At 43.4% G+C, this 24,303-nt stretch overlaps 1 protein-coding gene across 1 annotated transcript in view; it reads left to right on the top strand.

Moving 5' to 3' along the window:
* Positions 1–24,303, top strand: part of TGFBI (transforming growth factor beta induced) — a 147,554-nt gene that overhangs the window by 44,102 nt on the left and 79,149 nt on the right. Inside the window, exon 3 of the mRNA XM_040404869.1 lies at positions 16,453–16,517. Within this exon, the coding sequence (XP_040260803.1) occupies positions 16,453–16,517 (65 nt within the window). The remainder of the gene's footprint in view (positions 1–16,452; positions 16,518–24,303) is intronic.

The following is a 24,303-nucleotide window of genomic DNA, read 5'->3' as shown; positions in this document are numbered from 1 at the left end:
GCCTTAAAAATTTGGCATTCACCTGACATAGAAGAAATTCTGATTATGTGGCTAAAGGAACATTTTGCGGTCAATGGATAAAAATTTTACTGTAGGCCACTGGACTACAGGCCCCAAACATTAGGCATTCACCGGACAGAAAAGATCAAGTGATTATGTGGCCAGAGGTATATTACACGGTCAATGGATATCAATTTTACTGCAGGCCAGTACAAATAGAGGTCAAATACACATGTTTAAAAGAACAAAAAATATAAAATTGGATTAAAAACAAGAGAAATCCCCCTCTTGAAAAAAACCCTAATGATAATAGTTGAAATTAGATAACACGTGGTCGTCGCTGGTGTTGAATTCCTCCGAGGCCGCAACAATTATTCATTCAGCGTATAGAAAAGTATGTATGTGGCTGCAGGTAGATTACACGGTCATTGGATATCAATTTTACAGCAGCCCAGTGGACTACAGGCCCCAAAAATTATGCATTCAGCGTACAGAAAAGAACAAGTATGTGGCTGGAGGTAGATTACACGGTCATTGGATATAAATTTTACAGCAGGTCAGTGGACTACAGGCCCCAAAACATTCAGTGTACAGAAAAGAACAAGTAAGTATGTGGCTAGAGGTAGATTACACAGTCATTGGATAACAATTTTACTGCAGACCAGTGTAGCACAGGCCCCAAAAATTATTTATTCACCGTACAGAAAAGATCAAGTGATTATGTGGCTGGAGGTCTATTAGACAGTCAATGGATATCAATTTTACTGAAGGCAAGTACAAATACAGGTCAAATACATATGTTTAACCACCTCAGCCCCCAGTGCTTAAACACCCTGAAAGACCAGGCCACTTTTTACACTTCTGACCTACACTACTTTCACCATTTATTGCTCGGTCATGCAACTTACCACCCAAATGAATTTTACCTCCTTTTCTTCTCACTAATAGAGCTTTCATTTGGTGGTATTTCATTGCTGCTGACATTTTTACTTTTTTTGTTATTAATCGAAATTTAACGATTTTTTTGCAAAAAAATGACATTTTTCACTTTCAGTTGTAAAATTTTGCAAAAAAAATGACATCCATATATAAATTTTGCTCTAAATTTATTGTTCTACATGTCTTTGATAAAAAAAAAAATGTTTGGGTAAAAAAAAAAATGGTTTGGGTAAAAGTTATAGCGTTTACAAACTATGGTACAAAAATGTGAATTTCCGCTTTTTGAAGCAGCTCTGACTTTCTGAGCACCTGTCATGTTTCCTGAGGTTCTACAATGCCCAGACAGTACAAACACCCCACAAATGACCCCATTTCGGAAAGTACACACCCTAAGGTATTCGCTGATGGGCATAGTGAGTTCATAGAACTTTTTATTTTTTGTCACAAGTTAGCGGAAAATGATGATTTTTTTTTTTTTTTTTTTTTTCTTACAAAGTCTCATATTCCACTAACTTGTGACAAAAAATAAAAACTTCCATGAACTCACTATGCCCATCACGAAATACCTTGGGGTCTCTTCTTTCCAAAATGGGGTCACTTGTGGGGTAGTTATACTGCCCTGGCATTCTAGGGGCCCAAATGTGTGGTAAGGAGTTTGAAATCAAATTCTGTAAAAACTGACCAGTGAAATCCGAAAGGTGCTCTTTGGAATGTGGGCCCCTTTGCCCACCTAGGCTGCAAAAAAGTGTCACACATCTGGTATCTCCGTATTCAGTAGAAGTTGGGGAATGTGTTTTGGGGTGTCATTTTACATATACCCATGCTGGGTGAGATAAATATCTTGGTCAAATGCCAACTTTGTATAAAAAAATGGGAAAAGTTGTCTTTTGCCAAGATATTTCTCTCACCCAGCATGGGTATATGTAAAAAGACACCCCAAAACACATTCCCCAACTTCTCCTGAATACGGAGATACCAGATGTGTGACACTTTTTTGCAGCCTAGGTGGGCAAAGGGGCCCATATTCCAAAGAGCACCTTTCGGATTTCACTAGTCATTTTTTACAGAATTTGATTTCAAACTCCTTACCACACATTTGGGCCCCTAGAATGCCAGGGCAGTATAACTACCCCACAAGTGACCCCATTTTGGAAAGAAGAGACCCCAAGGTATTCGCTGATGGGCATAGTGAGTTCATGGAAGTTTTTATTTTTTGTCACAAGTTAGTGGAATATGAGACTTTGTATGAAAAGAAAAAAATATAAAAAAAATCATCATTTTCCACTAACTTGTGACAAAAAATAAAAAATTCTAGGAACTCGCCATGCCCCTCACGGAATACCTTGGGGTGTCTTCTTTCCAAAATGGGGTCACTTGTGGGGTAGTTATACTGCCCTGGCATTTTCCAGGGGCCCTAATGTGTGGTAAGTAGGTAAATGACCAGTGAAATCCAAAAGGTGCTCTTTGGAATATGGGCCCCTTTGCCCACCTAGGCTGCAAAAAAGTGCCACACATGTGGTATCTCCGTACTCAGGAGAAGTTGGGGAATGTGTTTTGGGGTGTCTTTTTACATATACCCATGCTGGGTGAGAGAAATATCTTGGCAAAAGACAACTTTTCCCATTTTTTTATACAAAGTTGGCATTTGACCAAGATATTTATCTCACCCAGCATGGGTATATGTAAAATGACACCCCAAAACACATTCCCCACCTTCTCCTGATTACGGAGATACCAGATGTGTGACACTTTTTTGCAGCCTAGGTGGGCAAAGGGGCCCATATTCCAAAGAGCACCTTTCGGATTTCACTCGTCATTTTTTACAGAATTTGATTTCAAACTCCTTACCACACATTTGGGCCCCTAAAATACCAGGGCATTATACCTACCCCACAAGTGACCCCATTTTGGAAAGAATAGACCCCAAGGTATTCGCTGATGGGCATAGTGAGTTCATGGAAGTTTTTATTTTTTGTCACAAGTTAGTGGAATATGAGACTTTGTATGAAAGAAAAAAAAAAGAAAAATCATCATTTTCCACTAACTTGTGACAAAAAATAAAAAATTCTAGGAACTCGCCATGCCCCTCACGGAATACCTTGGGGTGTCTTCTTTCCAAAATGGGGTCACTTGTGGGGTAGTTATACTGCCCTGGCATTTTCCAGGGGCCCTAATGTGTGGTAAGTAGGTAAATGACCAGTGAAATCCGAAAGGTGCTCTTTGGAATATGGGCCCCTTTGCCCACCTAGGCTGCAAAAAAGTGTCACACATCTGGTATCTCCGTACTCGGGAGAAGTTGGGGAATGTGTTTTGGGGTGTCTTTTTACATATACCCATGCTGGGTGAGAGAAATATCTTGGCAAAAGACAACTTTTCCCATTTTTTTATACAAAGTTGGCATTTGACCAAGATATTTATCTCACCCAGCATGGGTATATGTAAAATGACACCCCAAAACACATTCCCCAACTTCTCCTGAGTACGGCGATACCAGATGTGTGACACTTTTTTGCAGCCTAGATGCGCAAAGGGGCCCAAATTCCTTTTAGGAGGGCATTTTTAGACATTTGGATACCAGACTTCTTCTCACGCTTTGGGGCCCCTAGAATGCCAGGGCAGTATAAATACCCCACATGTGACCCCATTTTGGAAAGAAGACACCCCAAGGTATTCAATGAGGGGCATGGCGAGTTCATAGAAATTTTTTTTTTTGGCACAAGTTAGCGGAAATTGATATTTTTTATTTTTTTCTCACAAAGTCTCCCGTTCCGCTAACTTGGGACAAAAATTTCAATCTTTCATGGACTCAATATGCCCCTCACGGAATACCTGGGGGTGTCTTCTTTCCGAAATGGGGTCACATGTGGGGTATTTATACTGCCCTGGCATTCTAGGGGCCCTAAAGCGTGAGAAGAAGTCTGGAATATAAATGTCTAAAAAATTTTACGCATTTGGATTCCGTGAGGGGTATGGTGAGTTCATGTGAGATTTAATTTTTTGTCACAAGTTAGTGGAATATGAGACTTTGTAAGAAAAAAAAATAATAATTCCGCTAACTTGGGCCAAAAAAATGTCTGAATGGAGCCTTACAGGGGGGTGATCAATGACAGGGGGGTTGATCAATGACAGGGGGTTGATCAATGACAGGGGGGTGATCAATGACAGGGGGGTGATCAATGACAGGGGGGTGATCAATGACAGGGGGGGTGATCAATGACAGGGGGGGTGATCAATGACAGGGGTGGTGATCAATGACAGGGGGGTGATCAGGGAGTCTATATGGGGTGATAACCACAGTCATTGATCACGCCCGTGTAAGGCTTCATTCAGACGTCCGGATGCGTTTTGCGGATCCGATCCATCTATCAGTGGATCCGTAAAAATCATGCGGACGTCTGAATGGAGCTTTACAGGGGGGTGATCAGGGAGTCTATATGGGGTGATCACCACAGTCATTGATCATGCCCCTGTAAGGCTTCATTCAGACGTCCGGATGCGTTTTGCGGATCCGATCCATCTATCAGTGGATCCGTAAAAATCATGCGGACGTCTGAATGGAGCTTTACAGGGGGGTAATCAATGACAGGGGGGTGATCAGGGAGTCTATATGGGGTGATAACCACAGTCATTGATCATGCCCCTGTAAGGCTTCATTCAGACGTCCGGATGCGTTTTGCGGATCCGATCCATCTATCAGTGGATCCGTAAAAATCATGCGGACGTCTGAATGGAGCTTTACAGGGGGGTGATCAATGACAGGGGGGTAATCAATGACAGGGGGGTGATCAGGGAGTCTATATGGGGTGATCACCACAGTCATTGATCATGCCCCTGTAAGGCTTCATTCAGACGTCCGGATGCGTTTTGCGGATCCGATCCATCTATCAGTGGATCCGTAAAAATCATGCGGACGTCTGAATGGAGCTTTACAGGGGGGTGATCAGGGAGTCTATATGGGGTGATAACCACAGTCATTGATCATGCCCCTGTAAGGCTTCATTCAGACGTCCGGATGCGTTTTGCGGATCCGATCCATCTATCAGTGGATCCGTAAAAATCATGCGGACGTCTGAATGGAGCTTTACAGGGGGGTGATCAATGACAGGGGGGTAATCAATGACAGGGGGGTGATCAGGGAGTCTATATGGGGTGATCACCACAGTCATTGATCATGCCCCTGTAAGGCTTCATTCAGACGTCCGGATGCGTTTTGCGGATCCGATCCATCTATCAGTGGATCCGTAAAAATCATGCGGACGTCTGAATGGAGCTTTACAGGGGGGTAATCAATGACAGGGGGGTGATCAATGACAGGGGGGGTGATCAGGGAGTCTATATGGGGTGATAACCACAGTCATTGATCATGCCCCTGTAAGGCTTCATTCAGACGTCCGGATGCGTTTTGCGGATCCGATCCATCTATCAGTGGATCCGTAAAAATCATGCGGACATCTGAATGGAGCTTTACAGGGGGTTGATCAATGACAGGGGGGTAATCAATGACAGGGGGGTGATCAGGGAGTCTATATGGGGTGATCAGGGGTGATTAGGGGTGATCAGGGGCTAATAAGGGGTTAATAAGTGACGGGGGGGGGGGGTGTAGTGTAGTGTAGTGGTGCTTGGTGGGACTTTACTGAGCTACCTGTGTCCTCTGGTGGTCGATCCAAACAAATGGGACCACCAGAGGACCAGGTAGCAGGTATATTAAACGCTGTTATCAAAACAGCGTCTAATATACCTGTTAGGGGTTAAAAAAAACACATCTCCAGCCTGCCAGCGAACGATCGCCGCTGGCAGGCTGGAGATCAACTCTCTTACCTTCCGTTCCTGTGAGCGCGCGCGCCTGTGTGCGCGCGTTCACAGGAAATCTCGCGTCTCGCGAGAGGACGCGCCGGCGCGTCCAGGAGGAATGAATCAACCACCTCCAGGACGCGTCTGTGCGTACAGCGGTCCGGAGGTGGTTAAAAGAACTAAAAATATAAAAACTAACGAAACCCCTCCTCTTGAAAAAAAAACTAATGATAATAGTTAAAACACGTGGCCGTCACAGGTGTTGAATTCCTCCGAGGCCCAAAACATTAGGTATGATAGGGACCATCATTTGTTCTGGGTGGTGGTGGATATTTGTGGGCTACACACCCAGTAGTCCAGGGATTCCTCACTTCTCAGAGGATCCACATCGGCCGTTAAAACGATGTAGTTGGACACCTGTCAGTCTAGGCTGGATCCGGAGGGCGGCTGTCGATGGGTATGGGTTGGATGCAAGAATGATCTCTTATCAGAAGTGACCAACACATCTTCAAACCGTCCTCTTCTTGCATGCACTGTTGGATGGGTACCCACAACAGTTTCTCTGTGAGTGGAAATTCCTCTGCCAGCGCCCGCAAAAGCAGAATGCAGCATTTCTTAAAGCAAGGCCTTGAAGTGCTGCATTCTGACAGCCCCCTGTGATGCTGGTAACATGTCCGCCATTTTGTTTTCGTACCGGGGGTCTAAGTACGTTGACACCCAGTACTGGTCTTTGCCCTTTATTCTTTTTATACGGGGGTCCCTCTTCAAACACTGGAGCATGAAGGCCCCCATTTGTACTAAACTGGAAGTGGTGGAGTGGCCTTTCTCCTGCTCATCATTTAGGATAATGTCGTCCTCGGTCTCCTCCCTCCACCAGCCTCTGACAACACCAGGGATCCCAGAAAAGTTTAAAGCATGCTCTTCCTGCTCCTCCTCCTCCCCGGCGCCATCCTCCTCTGACTCCTCTTCAGACTCCTGTTTAGTAATCTCATCAAATGGCCGCAGAAGTCTGCATGCGTTGCGCATGAGCAGCCACTGGCACGGTGAGAAAAAAAAAAGTCCCCAGAACCTTTCCTGCTGCAGAGTTCGTACAGATAGTCGTTAACTGCACGCCGCTGAACTTCAGCAACGCGAGCCATGGCCGTGTAAGATCTTCTAAAATGGCCAGAGATTTTCCTGGCCTGCCGCAAGACATCCTGGACCCGGGGTATTTGGCAACTGTCACTGCACGACTAAGTTCAGGACATGTGCCATGCACGGCACGTGTGTCATTTTGCCATGTTTTAGCGCGCTCAACAGATTGGCACCATTGTCGCACACCACACAACTGTCAAATTGAGCGGGGTTAGGGAGGCCAGGTGTCTTCTTAACGTGGTCATCCCTAGTTGAGTGTTGGGCTTACCGCGACTTATGCGCTGACAGCACAGGTTGCAGATGGCAACACTATTATCAGCAACTGACACATTAAAAAAAGCCCACACTGCAGAGCCATGTGCCTGCGTTCTGGGAGCGCCAGATGTGACAGTGCATGGTGGATGGCTCATTCCAGATACATTAGCAGTCTGTTTTTGTCTCCTGTGCACTGTAAGTTTTGCCTGCTTCTCCTCCTCCACCCTATCTGCTGCTCCGTTTTTCCTTCTGAACTCCCGTTCTCTTCCTCTCTTATGGGCACCCACGTGGCACCCATCGACACGTCATCATCGTCACCTTCACCACCACTGACATTAGAGATCTTGGAGTAGGCAGCAACAGCGGGGACCACCCTCCTTGGGCTGATCTGACTGACTGACTGCTGGGTGGCGACCGTTGCTACATCCTCTTCCTGTTCCGATGCTATGAATTACTGCTCATCGGTAAGGTCTTGGAATGGATGGCAAAATAATTCCTCTGACTCGAGCGGAGGGGATATGGTGGTGGTGGTGTCTTTGAGGGTGCACACAGCAGAGTGTGAAGATGGTGCAGATAGAGAGGCTGAGGAGGTGCAGAAGCGGAAGGCTGAGTGAGCCACTCAACCAAGTCTGGTGCATCCTTTGAGGTAATCACACGCACCTTCTGCGAAATCCCATTTAGGCTCCGGCCTGGTGCACCTGCCCGACCCCTACCACCCTTGCGGAATCGCCTGACTCTTCCTCTACCTGTCATTTTCAAAATGACCCTGTGACAAAAGTCCCTATAGAAGAGCAGTATTTGTGGAAGAAGGTATTTCACACCCCTGCCTCAATCAGTTTTTTTGAGGGGCAACTGGTATATCACACCAGTAGAAATTATTTGTTCCAATCACGTTTCTCACTCTGTGTAGCTGCTGTAACGCAGCAAGACCGCAAACAAATGCTGCACTACCCAAATGCACTATATAGAAAGTATATTATTTGTATATAACACCCCTGCTTCAATCACTTTTTTGGGGGGCAACTGGTATATCACACCAGTAGAAATTATTTGATCCAATAGCATTTGTCACTCTGTGTGGCTGCAGTATCGCAGCAGAACCGCACACAACTGCTGCACAATACAAATGCACTATAATATACTTTCTATGTTAGAAAGTATATTATAAGTATATTACACCCATCAGTAAGTCACACCTATCGATAGCACACCTATATCAGTCCTTAAAAGAACTTTTGTAGCCTTATTAGCTAGCGTTTGGTGTCACTAACAGTCTATCCCTGCTCCACACAGCAACCTCTCCCTACACTGGCAAAAGACTGAATATAAAATGGCGGCCAGATGGGGTTTATTTATAAGGTAGGAGGTATGTCCATGTGCTGAAACGTCTCAATTGGCTGTCCTATACCACCTGATGGATGTGTCATGGGTCAAAGTTCGAATGAGCAAAGTTTGCCGAGACATGACCGCCGGGCAAACCGCAAGGCAGTCTCTACTCATCACTAGTCATAATTTGTAGTCCTACACAACAGAGAGCTTAATATTACCTTCAAACATATTTCAAGAAGCAAGATCTTGTCTAAACAATGAAATGTTTATGCACACAGCAGGCCACTTAGTAATATGTAATGGAAACTTAAGGCACATCTATTCCAGCTATTATTCATCTTCCAACATAACTTTTCTACACTTTTGGAGGTGTGTCTTGGGTCATTCAGCTAATGTTATCCAACCGAATATGTGAGTAACAAGTAACAAGGGAATGATACAAATTTTTGGGCACTGAGATAAAAATTACTAGAATTATGTTGCAGCTGCCAACATTTTAATATTATTGGAGTCTGGCAAAACTTTACCCATGTTCTTCTGTTGGGTAAACAATTGACATTTTTCCCTATATGATATCTTAATTTCTCAGGGGACATTGGCCTCAGAATATTTATAAATTACCTCTGCATTGGGGGTTCCTTGGGTCCACCACAGGAAATTATTCACAGGGTCCAAGCTGTATATCATCAATAGATTCTAGTAGGGTTATTTTAAACAAAATTAACCCTAGCGACAAGTGTTTTTTTTATTTAATTTTTTTATTTATAAATCTTTTTTTTTTTTTACTTCATATAAACAATTTATAACAGTCTTTTAATTACATAACATTATATTTACCCTCCCCTTTAGTCTTATAGCATTTCATTAAAGGGATTCTGTCGCCAGGTTTCACCCCTGTCAGCTAAACATATGCTGATGTTCAGGGCCTCATCAGAATTCCTAATGTGGGCTTTTAAATGGGATCCGTAGCCTTATTTTGCTAAAAAACTGGTTTTACTAACCTGTCACTCAAAGAAATAAGGTGTCCAAGGGGATGTCAAGGGATGCAAGGTGCCGGCCGCACCCACCGCCGTTCGTGCCCAGCGCCGCCTTTCCAGACTTCTGCACCGCCTTCTAATCCTCTGTGCCGCCTCTCGCTCTCCCTCCATCCCCCCTCCTCCTTCCTCCTGCTGTAAGATCTCGCGCGTGTGCACAGGGCTCTGCCTGATGCGCCCGTGCAGACTTCTCGATTTGGCTTCTTAAAGCGAAGTGTGCATGCGCCGGCACTTCGCTCAACCCAGGTATGACCTGCACTCTGGCGCCAGCCTCTCAGAGCCCTGTGCGCACGCGCGATATCTTACAGCAGGAGGAGGGGGGAGGGAGGGAGAGCGAGAGGCGGCACAGAGGATTAGGAGGCGGTGCAGAAGTCTGGAAAGGCGGCGCTGGGCACGAACGGCGGTGGGTGCGGCCGGCATCTTGCATCCCTTGACATCCCTTGACATCCCCTTGGGCACCTTATTTCTTTGAGTGACAGTATATAATTCAGGGAAGGTAGTAGACACATTTTAACTGGAGAAATACGTCCTGCCATCAAGACGTATAGTTTTTTCCATGCGTCTATTTTCCTCCTAATTTCTTGTATTTTGGGGGCCACATTCAACTGAATGTAGTCCTTAGGGTTTGGGGTTAACTGAATGCCCAGATATTTGACAGGTTCATTAGTCTTCTTAATTTCCAGTGCTCCTGGTGTAAAATTGTTCAGAGGATCAACCGGGATACAGGCCGACTTGGAACAATTTATATTGAGCCCAGCATATTTACGAAATTGGTCAAAAACCTGGAAAATCTTCACTAGTGATCTATGTGATCCTACAAACAGCATAATATCATCTGCGTATAAAGCAATTTTTTCCTCGTGTTCACGAAACCTAAAACCATAATTTCTTCATCTTGCCTAATCAAATCAGCTAGCGGCTCTATTGCTATAGCAAAGAGCAACGGGGGAAGGGGGCATCCCTGTCTAACTCCCCTACGGATATTTATATTATCCGAGTATTCTCCATTTAATGTCACTTTTGCTGAAATTTTTGTATATAGCAGTGTTACCCATGATATAAATTTGTCACCAAACCCCATCTTCTTCAATGTCAAGAAAGGCCATTCTATGGTATTAAACGCCTTTGATGTGTCTATGGTAACAATCAATCGTTCACCGCAATTTATGGGTTCGAACTGGGTGTTAGCATAAAAGCGCATAATATTGTCGGTTGTAGTTTTGCCTGCCATAAATCCCGTCTGATCCTCATTAACAAGCACCGAGACCACACTTCTAAGTCTAGTTGCCAAAATCTTAGCCAATATTTTGTAATCAGTATTAATTAATAAGACAGGGCGATATAATTCTGGGAGAGTTGGATCTTTCTCAGGTTTTAAAATCAATGTAATTAGGGCTTCTCTTAATGAATCTGGCAGTTTTCCTGCCATCCTCGACTCCTCCCACATTATTAATAATTTCGGGATTAATATTTGTTTATATTGGACATAAACTTCGAACGGGATCCCGTCTATTCCTGGGGCCTTATTCTTTGTGATCCCGGCTAATACTTTATCTACTTCCAGAGCATTTAGAGGGGCTTCCAGGGATTCACATTGATCTGTTGTTAACCTAGCAATAGTAATTCCCTCCAAAAACTGTTGTATTTGGGCAGAGTTTTTATTTATCTTACTGCTCTATATATATATTCACTCACCTAAAGAATTATTAGGAACACCTGTTCTATTTCTCATTAATGCAATTATCTAGTCAACCAATCACATGGCAGTTGCTTCAATGCATTTAGGGGGGTGGTCCTGGTCAAGACAATCTCCTGAACTCCAAACTGAATGTCAGAATGGGAAAGAAAGGTGATTTAAGCAATTTTGAGCGTGGCATGGTTGTTGGTGCCAGACGGGCCGGTCTGAGTATTTCACAATCTGCTCAGTTACTGGGATTTTCACGCACAACCATTTCTAGGGTTTACAAAGAATGGTGTGAAAAGGGAAAAACATCCAGTATGCGGCAGTCCTGTGGGCAAAAATGCCTTGTGGATGCTAGAGGTCAGAGGAGAATGGGACGACTGATTCAAGCTGATATAAGGGCAACGTTGACTGAAATAACCACTCGTTACAACCGAGGTATGCAGCAAAGCATTTGCGAAGCCACAACACGCACAACCTTGAAGCGGATGGGCTACAACAGCAGAAGACCCCACCGGGTACCACTAATCTCCACTACAAATAGGAAAAAGAGGCTACAATTTGCACGAGCTCACCAAAATTGGACTGTTGAAGACTGGAAAAATGTTGCCTGGTCTGATGAGTCTCGATTTCTGTTAAGACATTCAAATGGTAGAGTCCGAATTTGGCGTAAACAGAATGAGAACATGTATCCATCATGCCTTGTTACCACTGTGCAGGCTGGTGGTGGTGGTGTAATGGTGTGGGGATGTTTTCTGGGCACACTTTAGGCCCCTTAGTGCCAATTGGGCATCGTTTAAATGCCACGGGCTACCTGAGCATTGTTTCTGACCATGTCCATCCCTTCATGACCACCATGTACCCATCCTCTGATGGCTACTTCCAGCAGGATAATGCACCATGTCACAAAGCTCGAATCATTTCAAATTGGTATCTTGAACATGACAATTAGTTCACTGTACTAAAATGGCCCCCACAGTCACCAGATCTCAACCCAATAGAGCATCTTTGGGATGTGGTGGAACGGGAGCTTCGTGCCCTGGATGTGCATCCCTCAAATCTCCATCAACTGCAAGATGCTATCCTATCAATATGGGCCAACATTTCTAAAGAATGCTATCAGCACCTTGTTGAATCAATGCCACGTAGAATTAAGGCAGTTCTGAAGGCAAAAGGGGGTCCAACACCGTATTAGTATGGTGTTCCTAATAATTCTTTAGGTGAGTGTATACATCTTCAAAATACTCTTTGAGCAATTCTAATTTGGCCCCTTGTTCAATAATTTTATGTCCCGATTTATCTACAAAACAGTGGATATCATTGTGAACACTAAATCAATCCGTGATAAACTCCTGTGAGTCTTTGAAAGACATGAGTATTTTTTTTGTTTAGGGTGCATTACCCTCCAAATATCGAACCACCCCAATTCCTCTGTCACATATTTTAAATTAGATCCTGTGCCTACATTTTGTGCATTACCAGCTCTACATCTATCTATTTTACTATCCATAACATTATTAAAATCCCCCAATACTAAAAGTGGTTTATCCCCTACTTTAAGCACAAAATCGTGAATTTCTAATAGAACATCTATTGTAAAGGGTGACGGTATATAAACATTTGCAATTATCCAAGGTCTTCCTTCCAATAAACAATCAATCAGAACATATCGACCTTCCTCATCTATTGCTGTTTTCCCTATTTTAATATCTATGTCCCGATGTATTAATATACTCACCCCTCTAGCATATGATGAATAAACTGAGTGGAAGGAACCCTAGCGACAAGTTATTGGCTCCAAATGATTTTGTTCCTCCTGGACCTTTGGAGCCCACTATGGTTTATCTGGTGCTCTGGTGGACCAGTCCAACACTGGCTAACAATAGGTTAAGAACTGTAAATTTAGTAACAGGGAGATTTTTGTAAATGGGTTTTCAAGGTTCAGAATACTGCTGGCCTATATTCAGGATAGGCAATCAAAAGTCAGACTCTTGCTATCTGGAACCAATCAGCTGTTTGAAGGGGCCTCAGCAGTTGGTCCATCTACCTGCTCGTCATCTATTTAGCAGTGGTGCAGGATATTGCATCATCGTCCTGTTCACTTGAATTGGACAAAGCTGCAATGTCCTGCATCACAAAGAGTAATACCCACACTGATTCGATATTGATGGCCTCGTCTGAGAAAAAAAGCCCTTTAAGGGCTGGTTCACACAAACGTTTTTTTGCATTCCATATATGGCCCGTTTTTTGCGTTTCATATACGGAACCATTCATTTCAATGGTTCCTCAAAAAAAACGGAATGTACTCCATATACCGTTTCCGTATTTCCGTTTTTCCGTTCTGTTCAAAGACAGAACATGTCCTATTATTGCCCGCAAATCATGTTCCGTGCCTCTATTCAAGTCAATGGGTCCGCAAAAAAAGCGGAACACATATGGAATGTACTCCATATGTCTTCCGTATCCGTTCCATTTTTGCGGAACCATCTATTAAAAATATTATGCCCAGCTCAATTTTTTCTATGTATTTTCTATGTAATTACTGTATACTGTATATGCCATAAGAAAAAGTGGAACAGAAAAGCAGAACAGATCCGGAAACACTACTGAAACAAAAATGGAAAAAAACTGATCCATTAAAAACGGCCCGCAAAACACTGAAAAAGCCATACGGTCGTGTGAACGAGCCCTAATACTGAGACACCATGTAAGGGTACTTTCACACTAGCGTTAAAGTTTTATGGTATTGAGTTCCGTAATAGGGGCTCAATACCAGAAAAAAACGCTTCAGTTTTGTCCTCATTCATTGTCAATGGGGACAGAACTGAAGTGAAAGGAATGCTCCAAAATGCATTCCGTTTCATTCTCAGACCGGAGAGAAAACTGCAGCATGCTGCAGTATGCTTTCCACCCTGGGATGCGGGGCAAAACAGATCCGTCTTGACTCCCAATGCAAGTCAACGGGGACGAATCAATTTTCTCTGCCACAATAGAAAACGGATCTGTCCCCCATGGATTTTCAATGGAGTTCAAAACGGATCAGCCGTTCAAACAGATGCAGACGGTTGTATTATCTGTAACGGAAGTGTTTTTGCTGAGCCCAGCAAAAACGCTAGTGTGAAAGTACTCTAAGCAAGGTACCAGTATCTCCCCATTTTTGGGAGTGCAGCAGATTTATCAAAACGCCATACAGAATTTTAATGAATCTGCCAGAAGCTAAAAGCAAAAGTAGTGTTGTTTTCTCCCAGAAAACTAGTACTAACAAACCTGCCCAATTGTTGCTAATAGAAACAGAGCAAGTCAGTCAAAAGAATATGGTATTCCCTATGATTTATGTATTAGCCTTGCAATAGACTACAAGCTGTTGTTTGTTAGTGATCAGGGAATTTCAGACCAACCTCAGATATTATGAAGTACGGTACTCATGGCTTCACTGTTGTATTCTGGATTAAAACAAAGTAAACAAAAAATGTACAATAAACCCCAGCTTAAAGGGACTCTGTCACCACTTTCTAACCCCCCCTTTTAAAAGTATTGTTCTCTCCATGGCGCCCTTGTGATTACAAAGGTGTTGTTATAACATAAATTCGCCGTCTCGTTTTGATAAAAATACCTTTTATCTAACCTGTCAATCTTGTGGATAAGGTGCCCAGGGCGTTTCTGAAGGTCTGAAGCTGCCGCCCGCCGCCGCCGCCGTTGGTGCCCAGCTCCTCCCCTGATCCTTTCAGCGCCGCCTGAATGTAAAGAAATCCGCCTCCGGCTCTCGCTCAGTGCCCCCTCCTCCTTTTCAAAGATCCCGCGCGTGCGCACAGGCCTGTGCCTGATGCGCCCGTGCGGACATTTAGAATCAGCCTCATTGAGCGAAGTGCGCATGTGCGCACTTCGCTCAACCTCCTCATAAGACGAGCACTGCAGCCAGCCACTCAGAGCCTGCGGCTCCATACAGCGCTTGGCAGGCTCTGAGTGGCTGGCTGCAGTGCTCGTCTTATGAGGAGGTTGAGCGAAATGCGCGCATGCGCACTTCGCTCAATGAGGCTGATTCTAAATGTCCGCACGGGCGCATCAGGCACAGGCCTGTGCGCACGCGCGGGATCTTTGAAAAGGAGGAGGGGGCACTGAGCAAGAGCCGGAGGCGGATTTCTTTACATTCAGGCGGCGCTGAAAGGATCAGGGAAGGAGCTGGGCACCAACGGCGGCGGCGGCGGGCGGCAGCTTCAGACACGCCCTGGGGACCTTATCCACAAGATTGACAGGTTAGATAAAAGGTATTTTTATCAAAACGAGACGGCGAATTTATGTTATAACAACACCTTTGTAATCACAAGGGCGCCATGGAGAGAACAATACTTTTAAAAGGGGGGGTTAGAAAGTGGTGACAGAGTCCCTTTAACTCATAAAATATTGAGTCACTTTATAAGTTGCTTTACTTATCTTGTATTAGTTTATTGTTTCTTCCCACAGAAAATAAATCTTCTGACTTCTGTTACCATAGAGTAGTTTTAGACCTAGAACTATGCTGTTAGGTACGTAACATGTAAAACCAGCATAGTTTTGTGAAAGTATTAATCAAAATTATTTACAAGTACTCAAATAATTTTTTAACTGTGACATTTTGTTAAAAGCTGACATTTTAAAGTGACAAAATGAAAGAAAGTAATGATATATAACAGAGTGAATTAATCCTCAGTCACCTAGCAATGTGTATTATATCATATGTTGGTTCTTTATAGAAGTATCAAAGCAATTCTTTTTTTTCATCTTAAAGGGATTGTGCACTTTTTGGGGAAAGGGGTTTGGCAACCTCTCCTCTTGGTCAGACCTGCAAAAGGAAGCATACTTACCTGCCTCCCAGAGCTGGCTCCTCACTCCTTCTTTACCCGATCACTTCTCTGCTGCACTCTTCTCAGGATATTAACTTATGTTTTGATCCTGGCCGCAGCAGTGACCTGCTCTAGTCACACCACGTGACCATTTGTCATGACGCAAGGGACTTGACAGCGATTGGCTGTAGAGGTGTCAACACAGAAGTTTACATCCTAGTAGCACAGTGGAGCAGTGCCCAGGAAGAGAAGGAGTAAGGAGCCAGTGTCAGTAAACAGTATGCTCACCTTCACAGTTCTTACCAAGAGGATGATGTTCCAAAAAGTCCTCCAAAAGTGCACATTGATTATATTGTATGTTGTCTGTAATGTTGTGCGTGTGCATACAGGTTGTGGATATAAAGTAGATGTCCTGATATTTATCACTGTTTTCATTTGCAAATAACCACTCACATTTCTGTCTTGACAGTGTAATTGTCTATGAATGCTGCCCTGGATATGAGAAGGTACCTGGAGAGAGAGGCTGTCCAGCAGGTAAAATGGAAAGAAATAATTTTCTGTCTGAATAATGTATTGGTAGTTCTGTCCTAGTCAAGATTTCAGAGGAGAAGAATTTAGGGATTCTGACATGATTCTAGTGTGGTATTGCCATGACCAGGCAGCAGACAGTCGAATGCTTGGCTGCATAGCGAGGTATAACCAATAGGACGATGGAGACTGAGATCCAGCTGTATAGATCTCCAATGAGACCAAATCTGGAGAACTATGTTCAGTTTTGGAGACCCAACTTCCAAAAAAACATTGTTAACCCCTTCATGAGTGATTTTCTGTATTTAAATTTTAGTTTTCTACTCCCCGCCTTCCCAGAATATATTTAAAAATAAATAAATGAAAACATTGCAAAAATGTATTTTTTCTTTTCATCACTATATTCTGACCCCCAAAACGTTTTTTATTTATGTCAACGGAGCTCTGTGTAAGCTCATTTTATGAGGGTTTATCTGTAGTTTTTATTGATACTACTATTGATTTTAGAGTGTGTTTTTTTTTCTGTTATGGTGCTCAAATAAGTTTATATTTTTATAGTTCAGTCATTTTGGGACATAGTGGCGCGAATAACACCACGCAACAAAAAAACTTTTTGCTACTGGGCAAAAACCATTGTCCTATACTAAATCGAGTGTGCGGATTACAAATCCGAAGTCAGAATTGTGGTAACACGTCACAAAATTTTTCTATGCATAAGTATGCCTCAATGAATTAAGCACTTGGAAAGCATTGAATAATTTTGAACAGAACGAGTTTTACTCCAACAATTACCTGATCTACATCAAAGTTTGCGTAGTAAACAGTGTATGAAAATGTAATGGAAGAACAAAATTTCAAAAAGTCTTGTTTTTCAGTTTAAAAGTCTTACTTGAGCAAGGCCCAGTACTGTTAAAAGTGCTTCAGGCATCTGCTTTTGCATTTGTGAATGGTCATATTTTCCTATTGCAAAAACCAACAGTAGTCCCCCATCATGTTGGGATTCCAGCAGGATTGATACCTGTTCTCCATTGTAGAAATATCTTTATGGAACCGCACTCCATGTTCATCACATGTCCCAAATTGGGTGGGAAAAAGTCAAGATGGGAATGTAAGAAATGCACTTTCAATGATATTCGGCAGCCAAGTTGTTCATATGCTGTCTACTAATTGTCTACTAATTCAGTATAGTTTGCAGCTCGCCTGTTCCCAAGGAAGTTCTGCTCTATTAGCACAAATGCATCCCAAGCTGCAAGACGCACTCGCTTTGTCAGATTCTTGCACTGATCATAAGTAGTGTATTCGCCACATATGTAGCCGAAATTGTCTGGATCGTTAACACATTTGCGTTTATCCATCTTAAGTTTCAAAACTGATAGCACTAACAGATTACTTTATCAAAATCTGTCCAGCTTGCCTTATATACTTACTGCTGACATCAGCCTGAGTGCGTCCAAACAGGTCTGGACATGTCCATTGGAATATCTCCAATATAATGCATTAATGTTATAACTGAATAGGCTCTGCATGTATAACTTAACCCTTTAAGGACCTCCACTGTACATGTACGGCGGAAGTCCGGTCTCCAAGCATGGCACCCGCTCGCACGTGCAGCGAGCTCCATAGCCGCTGGGTTTCTGCTATTTTAAATAGCAGACACCCGGGGCACATGTATGCAATCAGCCATAAGGCTGATTGCGTAAATTTTCCATTTTAGATGCCGTGATCAAATGTGACCACAGCATTTTGTAGTTGTCTGTTTATTATATGTTATAAGTAATGAAATTGTATGTGCAATATGTGCATATGTGCCCCACACCTGGTTTATTAGGTCCATCGGTGCGTTACCAGTGGTAAATAGATAGATGGTACCATTACCAGCATGTGAGTAGGCACCATCTTTAAAGACTCAACATCTTCTGTACATGTGTGGCAGATTGTCAGTAAGGATTTGAAGAAGGACGACAAAAATGGTGGAAGGTCTTAAAGGGCTTGTGCAAGAATGAGGGAAGGGGGGGTTGGCAAACCACCCAACTTTACTGGACCTGCAAAGGAAAGATGACTTACCTGCTTTCCAGCTCTGGCTCCCTGCTCCTTCTTCTTCAGGCCTTTGATGTTCTGCTTGGCTCCCTCAATGCATACATCTGGTTTGACATCACCGCAGTCAATCATTGACCATGGCTGAAACTAGATACCCTTGCGTAATTTGACAATTTGTCATGATGTCACAGTCATGGCCAGCGATTGGCTGCAGCAATGTCAAACCGGATGTTGACATTGAGGGAGCCTAGCTGGGCATAGCACGCCTGGAGAAAAAAGAAAAAAAATCGCTACAAAGCTAATCATTACTAGACACTGGAAATCCCCACAGCAACCTCACATTAACAAAGTCATTATGGTGGTTAATACTACCTGTGCATATGAAAAGATCTTTTCTATACATCACAATTCTAAAAAAATTCCTTAAAGAGACACTGACAGGCCCGATAAACATATTTAGATATTCCTATGCAATCATAGGTCTATTAAAGTGTATGCCAATGATAAGAGTACCCCCTGTCCGCATTTTAAACCATGTAAAAACAACTTTATATTCATCTGTCAATCACCTTCCTTTATGCCCAAGGGGCGGTTTTTCTCCTACCTTTGTGCCCAGCAGCGCCCAACTGTCGTTTCCTAGCGCCGCCCAGCTCATTATTATTCACTGCGCTGGGTGGCTTTTACAGTCCCCGATCCTGCCAAGCAGGCGCAGCAGGAGACGCCGATGCAGCCGCATTGAATAAGGGATGCAGGCGCACTGCGATTCCGGCGAGTGAGGGTGCCGGGTAAGTTATCCAGCACACGCGCAGAAGGTACAAGTGAGGCCGATGTCCATACATTTCTATTGGGCATGCGTCGGCTCGGCAGGATCGGGGACTGTAAAAGCTGCCCAGCGCAGTGAATAATAATGAGCTGGGCGGCGCTAGGAAACGACAGTTGAGGCGCGGCTGGGCACAAAGGTAGGAGAAAAACCGCCCCTGGGGCATAAAGGAAGGTGATTGACAGATGAATATAAAGTTGTTTTTACATGGCTTACAATGCGGACAGGGGGTACTCTTATATCATTGGAATACACTTTAATAGATCTATGACTGCATAGGAATAACTAAATATGTTTATAGGGCCTGTCAGTGTCCTTTTAATCATTGGGAACTCTGGATTAATAGCACATGGTACACTACAAAACTCCTTTCCGACTTGAAGCCATGTTTAAATGTGTTTTTTCATGTTTTGTTTAAATCCTTGTATGATGTATCTCTCTCACATTAGGCATTCATTCAGGGATCTAGTAATGCCACTTGGGAAAGTCTGCCAATATTATTATGCTCATAGTCGAAGGTGCAAATCTTTGTTTGTGAACATCTATGTATTTATACCCTTCAACGCCTGTATTTTGATGTGCTGCTGTACTGTGAGCATGATTATTTTTTTGTATAGTATTATCCTTCCTTTTTTAATTAAACTTTTAGCCAGCCATATCAACATTGTAGAATTCAATCCTGAATTGTAAGTGCTGTCATTGTAAATCCTTGTCAAGAAACACATAAGAAATTAAAGAAGGATGCTTATCGCCTTACTTACTGTCTAAGGCCGAGTTCACACGAACGTGTGTGACCCGTGCCTGTGCTGCGGCCCGCAAATAGCGGGCCGCAATGCACGATCGCCAGCCGTAGGTCAGCCGCATCGGATCGCGGACCCATTTACTTTAATGGGTCCGCGATCCGCCCGTTCCGCTAAAAGATAGGACATGTTCTATCATTTTGCGGAACGGAAGTACGGGACGTAACCCCACGGAAGCACGGAAGTGCTTCCGAGGGGTCACGTCCCGTGCGGCCGTTCCGCGATTCCAGATTTGTGGACCCATTGAAGAGAATGGGTCCGCATCCGTGATGCGGAATGCACACGGAACTGTGGCCGTGTATTGCGGCCCGCGATTTGCGGCCCGCAATACGGCCACGGATCACACACGTTCGTGTGAACTTAGCCTAAGGATATGCTGCGTTTGTAAAACAACACTTTCCCACAGAAGGCTCATGAGGCTGTAAATCTTTTGAAAAGTTGGGTCTGGGAAATTTTCAGGCAACCAGGTCACGCTTGGCAGGGTTTCATTTTTGTCTTTTTCTGATGTTGTAAAGCTGAAACACCAGTCAGCCCAATCAAGAGCTTGTCTCATCCTCGAAAACCCCTTTAATGTGTCATTTGCTCTGGCTACCAAGAGTCCAGTAGAACAGCTGATTTTTCTGGGGAAGATTCAGCTGGCTAGGAATCTTCTCATCAGGGAGAAATGTATTATTGCATGTCAGTCATTCGTACAAATGATCAACCATGTAATATACATACGTAATGTCAGTAGTAGTGTTGAGCGAATCGAAGCCAAATTAATTGATTTCGATGCAAATCTCAGGAAAAATTAAATTTGCTACGAAGCCAAATTTCCTCTCGCAAATCAAGTTTTCCTGAAATAGCAGCAAAAAAAATATAAAAAATAAATACGGACGGTACTTCATTAACCACCTCAGCTCCCCTAGCTTAAACCCCCTTAATGACCAGACCACTTTTTACAATTCTGCACTACACTACTTTCACGGTTTATTGCTCGGTCATGCAACTTACCACCCAAATGAATTTTACCCCCTTTTCTTTTCACTAATAGAGTTTTCATTTGGTGGTATTTCATTGCTGCCGACATTTTTACTTTTTTTGATATTAATAAAAATTTACCAAAATTTTTGCAAAAAAATGAAATTTTTCACTTTCTGTTGTAAATTTTTTCAAATAAAACTACATTTCTATATAAATTTTTCTCTAAATTTATTGTTCTACATGTCTTTGATAAAAAAAAATGCAATAAGTGTATATTTATTGGTTTGGGTAAAAGTTATAGCGTTTACAAACTATGGTGCAAAAAAATTCATTTACGCACTTTGACTTTCTGAGCACCTGTCATGTTTCCTGAGGTTCTACAATGCCCAGACAGTAGAAACACCCCACAAATGACCCCATTTCGGAAAGTAGACACCCTAAGGTATTCACTGATGGGCATAGTGAGTTCATGGAAGTTTTTATTTTTTGTCACAAGTTAGTGGAAAATGATTTTATTTTCTTTTTTTCTTTTTTTTTTCTTACAAAGTCTCATATTCCACTAACTTGTGACAAAAAATTTAATTTTACATGAACTCGCCATGCCCCTTACGAAATACTTTGGGGTGTGTTCTTTCCAAAATGGGGTCACTTGTGGGGTATTTATACTGCCCTTGCATTTTAGGGGACCTAAAGCGTGAGAAGTAGTTTGGAATCCAAATGCGTAAAAAATGCCCTGTGAAATCGTAAAGGTACTCATTGGAATTTGGGCCCCTTTGCGCTCCTAGGCTGCAAAAAAGTGTCACACAAGTGGTATCTCCGTACTCAGAAGAAGTAGGGCAATGTGTTTTGGGGTGTATTTTTACATATACCCATGCTGGGTGAGATAAATATCTCTGTAAAAGACAACTTTTCCCATTTTTTTATACAAAGTTGTCATTTTACAAAGATATTTCTCTTACCCAGCATGGGTATATGTAAAAATACACCCCAAAACACATTGCCCTACTTCTCCTGGGTACGGCGATACCACATGTGTGACACTTTTTTGCAGCCTAGGTGCACAAAGGGGCCCAAATTCCAATGAGTATCTTTAGGATTTCACAGGGCATTTTTTACGCATTTGGATTCCAAACTACTTCTCACGCTTTAGGGCCCCTAAAAGGCCAGGGCAGTATAAATACCCCACAAGTGACCCCATTTTGGAAAGAAGACACCCCAAGGTATTCCGTGAGGGGCATGGCGAGTTCCTAGAATTTATTTATTTTTGGCACAAGTTAGCAGAAATTGTTTTTTTTCTTTTTTTTTTCTTACAAAGTCTCATATTCCACTAACTTGTGACAAAAAATAAAATTTTACATGAACTCGCCATGCCCCTCACGAAATACCTTGGGGTGGCTCCAGAATAGGCATTTATATTGCCGGCGCCCGTTCCGCAAATTGTGGAAGTCAACACGAGCGCCTTCCGTTCTTTGCGCATCCACGGTTTGCGGACCGCAAAAAAACAGCACGGTCGTGTGCATGAGGCCTTATATTGAGCATACGGGTAATGAGATTTATTTTTTCGTTCAGTCTCTGGGCTGAAAGAAAAAATGAATGGCACAGATTTCTTCATTCACATCGATCAATGTGGATGAAAAAATCTCTGCCACAAAATGTGCAAAAAAAAAAAAGTTGCGATCGCTAATAAAGATTCAAAAAGCTCAAAAGTGATCTTTATAGCGCCGCAGCGATTTTACTGTGTTTTTGCAGTGATCAGAAAAAAAAAAATTTCTGTCACTGCGGTGGGGCGGACTGAACGCAAGTGTGCGCACAAGATCAGGCCTGATCGGGCGAACACTGCGTTTTTTGTAGAGCCTAAGTTGACCCTAATGTACTGATATAGATCTGATTGCGATCAGTCTTGATCAGTTACAGATACTATATAGTACTAGTGCTGATTAGCGATAGCGATGACGCTAATCAGCGACCAATCAGTGACTGCGGTGCGGTGGGCGCTAACTACCTAACAAGTGGCTAACTAACTGGCGGTGATAAGGGACCCTTAGGCCCCATTCACACGTCCGCAATTCTGTTCTGCATTTTGCGGAACGGGATTGCGGACCCATTCATTTCTATGGGAAAAGACTTTGTCCCGCTCGGATCCGGAATTGCGGATCTGCACTTCCGGGTCCGCACTTCCGTTCCGCAAAAATATAGAACATGTCCTATTCTTGTCCGCAATTGCGGACAAGAAAAGGCATTTTCTATATAGTTCTGGCAATGTGCGGATCCGTAAAATGCGGAAAGCACATTGCCGGTGTCCGTGTTTTGCGGATCCGCGAATCCGTGGATCCGCAAAACACATACGGACGTCTGAATGGAGCCTTACAGGGGGATGATCAATGACAGGGGGTGATCAGGGAGTCTATATGGGGTGATCAGGGGTTAATAAGGGGTTAATAAGTGACAGGGGGGGTGTAGTGTAGTGTGGTGCTTGGTGCTACTTACAGAGCTGCCTGTGTCCTCTGGTGGTCGATCCAAGCAAAAGGGACCACCAGAAGACCAGGTAGCAGGTATATCAGACGCTGTTAACAAAACAGCGTCTGATATACCTTTCTGGGGTTAAAAAAATCGGATCTACAGCCTGCCAGCGAATGATCGCCGCTGGCAGGTTGTAGATCAGCTCGTTTACCTTCCGATCCTGTGAACGCGCGCTCCTGTGTGCGCGCGTTCACAGTAAGTCTCGCGATATGACGCGCCAATGCATCTACGAGGAACAAACCGACCGCCCGCAGGACGCATCCCTGCCTTAGGCGGTCGGGAGGAGGTTAATTTGCTCCTGGAGAGACCATCACCGTCATCTTGATAGAAGATACTGCACAAAATCTTCAGTGATGGTATCACTGTGCCCAGCCAGTGTGATGACATGATAACCTCATCACGTCAACGCACGAGATTTCACACAGTGTCTTCAATCAAGATGGCCATGACTGACTGTTCATGAGCAAATGTTATTATTTTTTTACTGGACTAAGCCCCGTAAGGCCTTAATTTTAATCTCAGATGTCACGATCAGCGATGAATGTGGCATCTGAGGGATTCAATGACAGCTGTGGTGCGTTTGCCCTTCCCAGTCATTGTGCCTGCTACATACAAAGGAATGCGTTTCGTGACAAAGTTATTTGTCACAAAT

Source organism: Bufo bufo, chromosome 1 (assembly GCF_905171765.1).
Source record: "Bufo bufo chromosome 1, aBufBuf1.1, whole genome shotgun sequence".
Lineage (NCBI taxonomy): Eukaryota > Metazoa > Chordata > Amphibia > Anura > Bufonidae > Bufo > Bufo bufo.
This window is presented reverse-complemented; position numbering and strand designations above follow the sequence as displayed.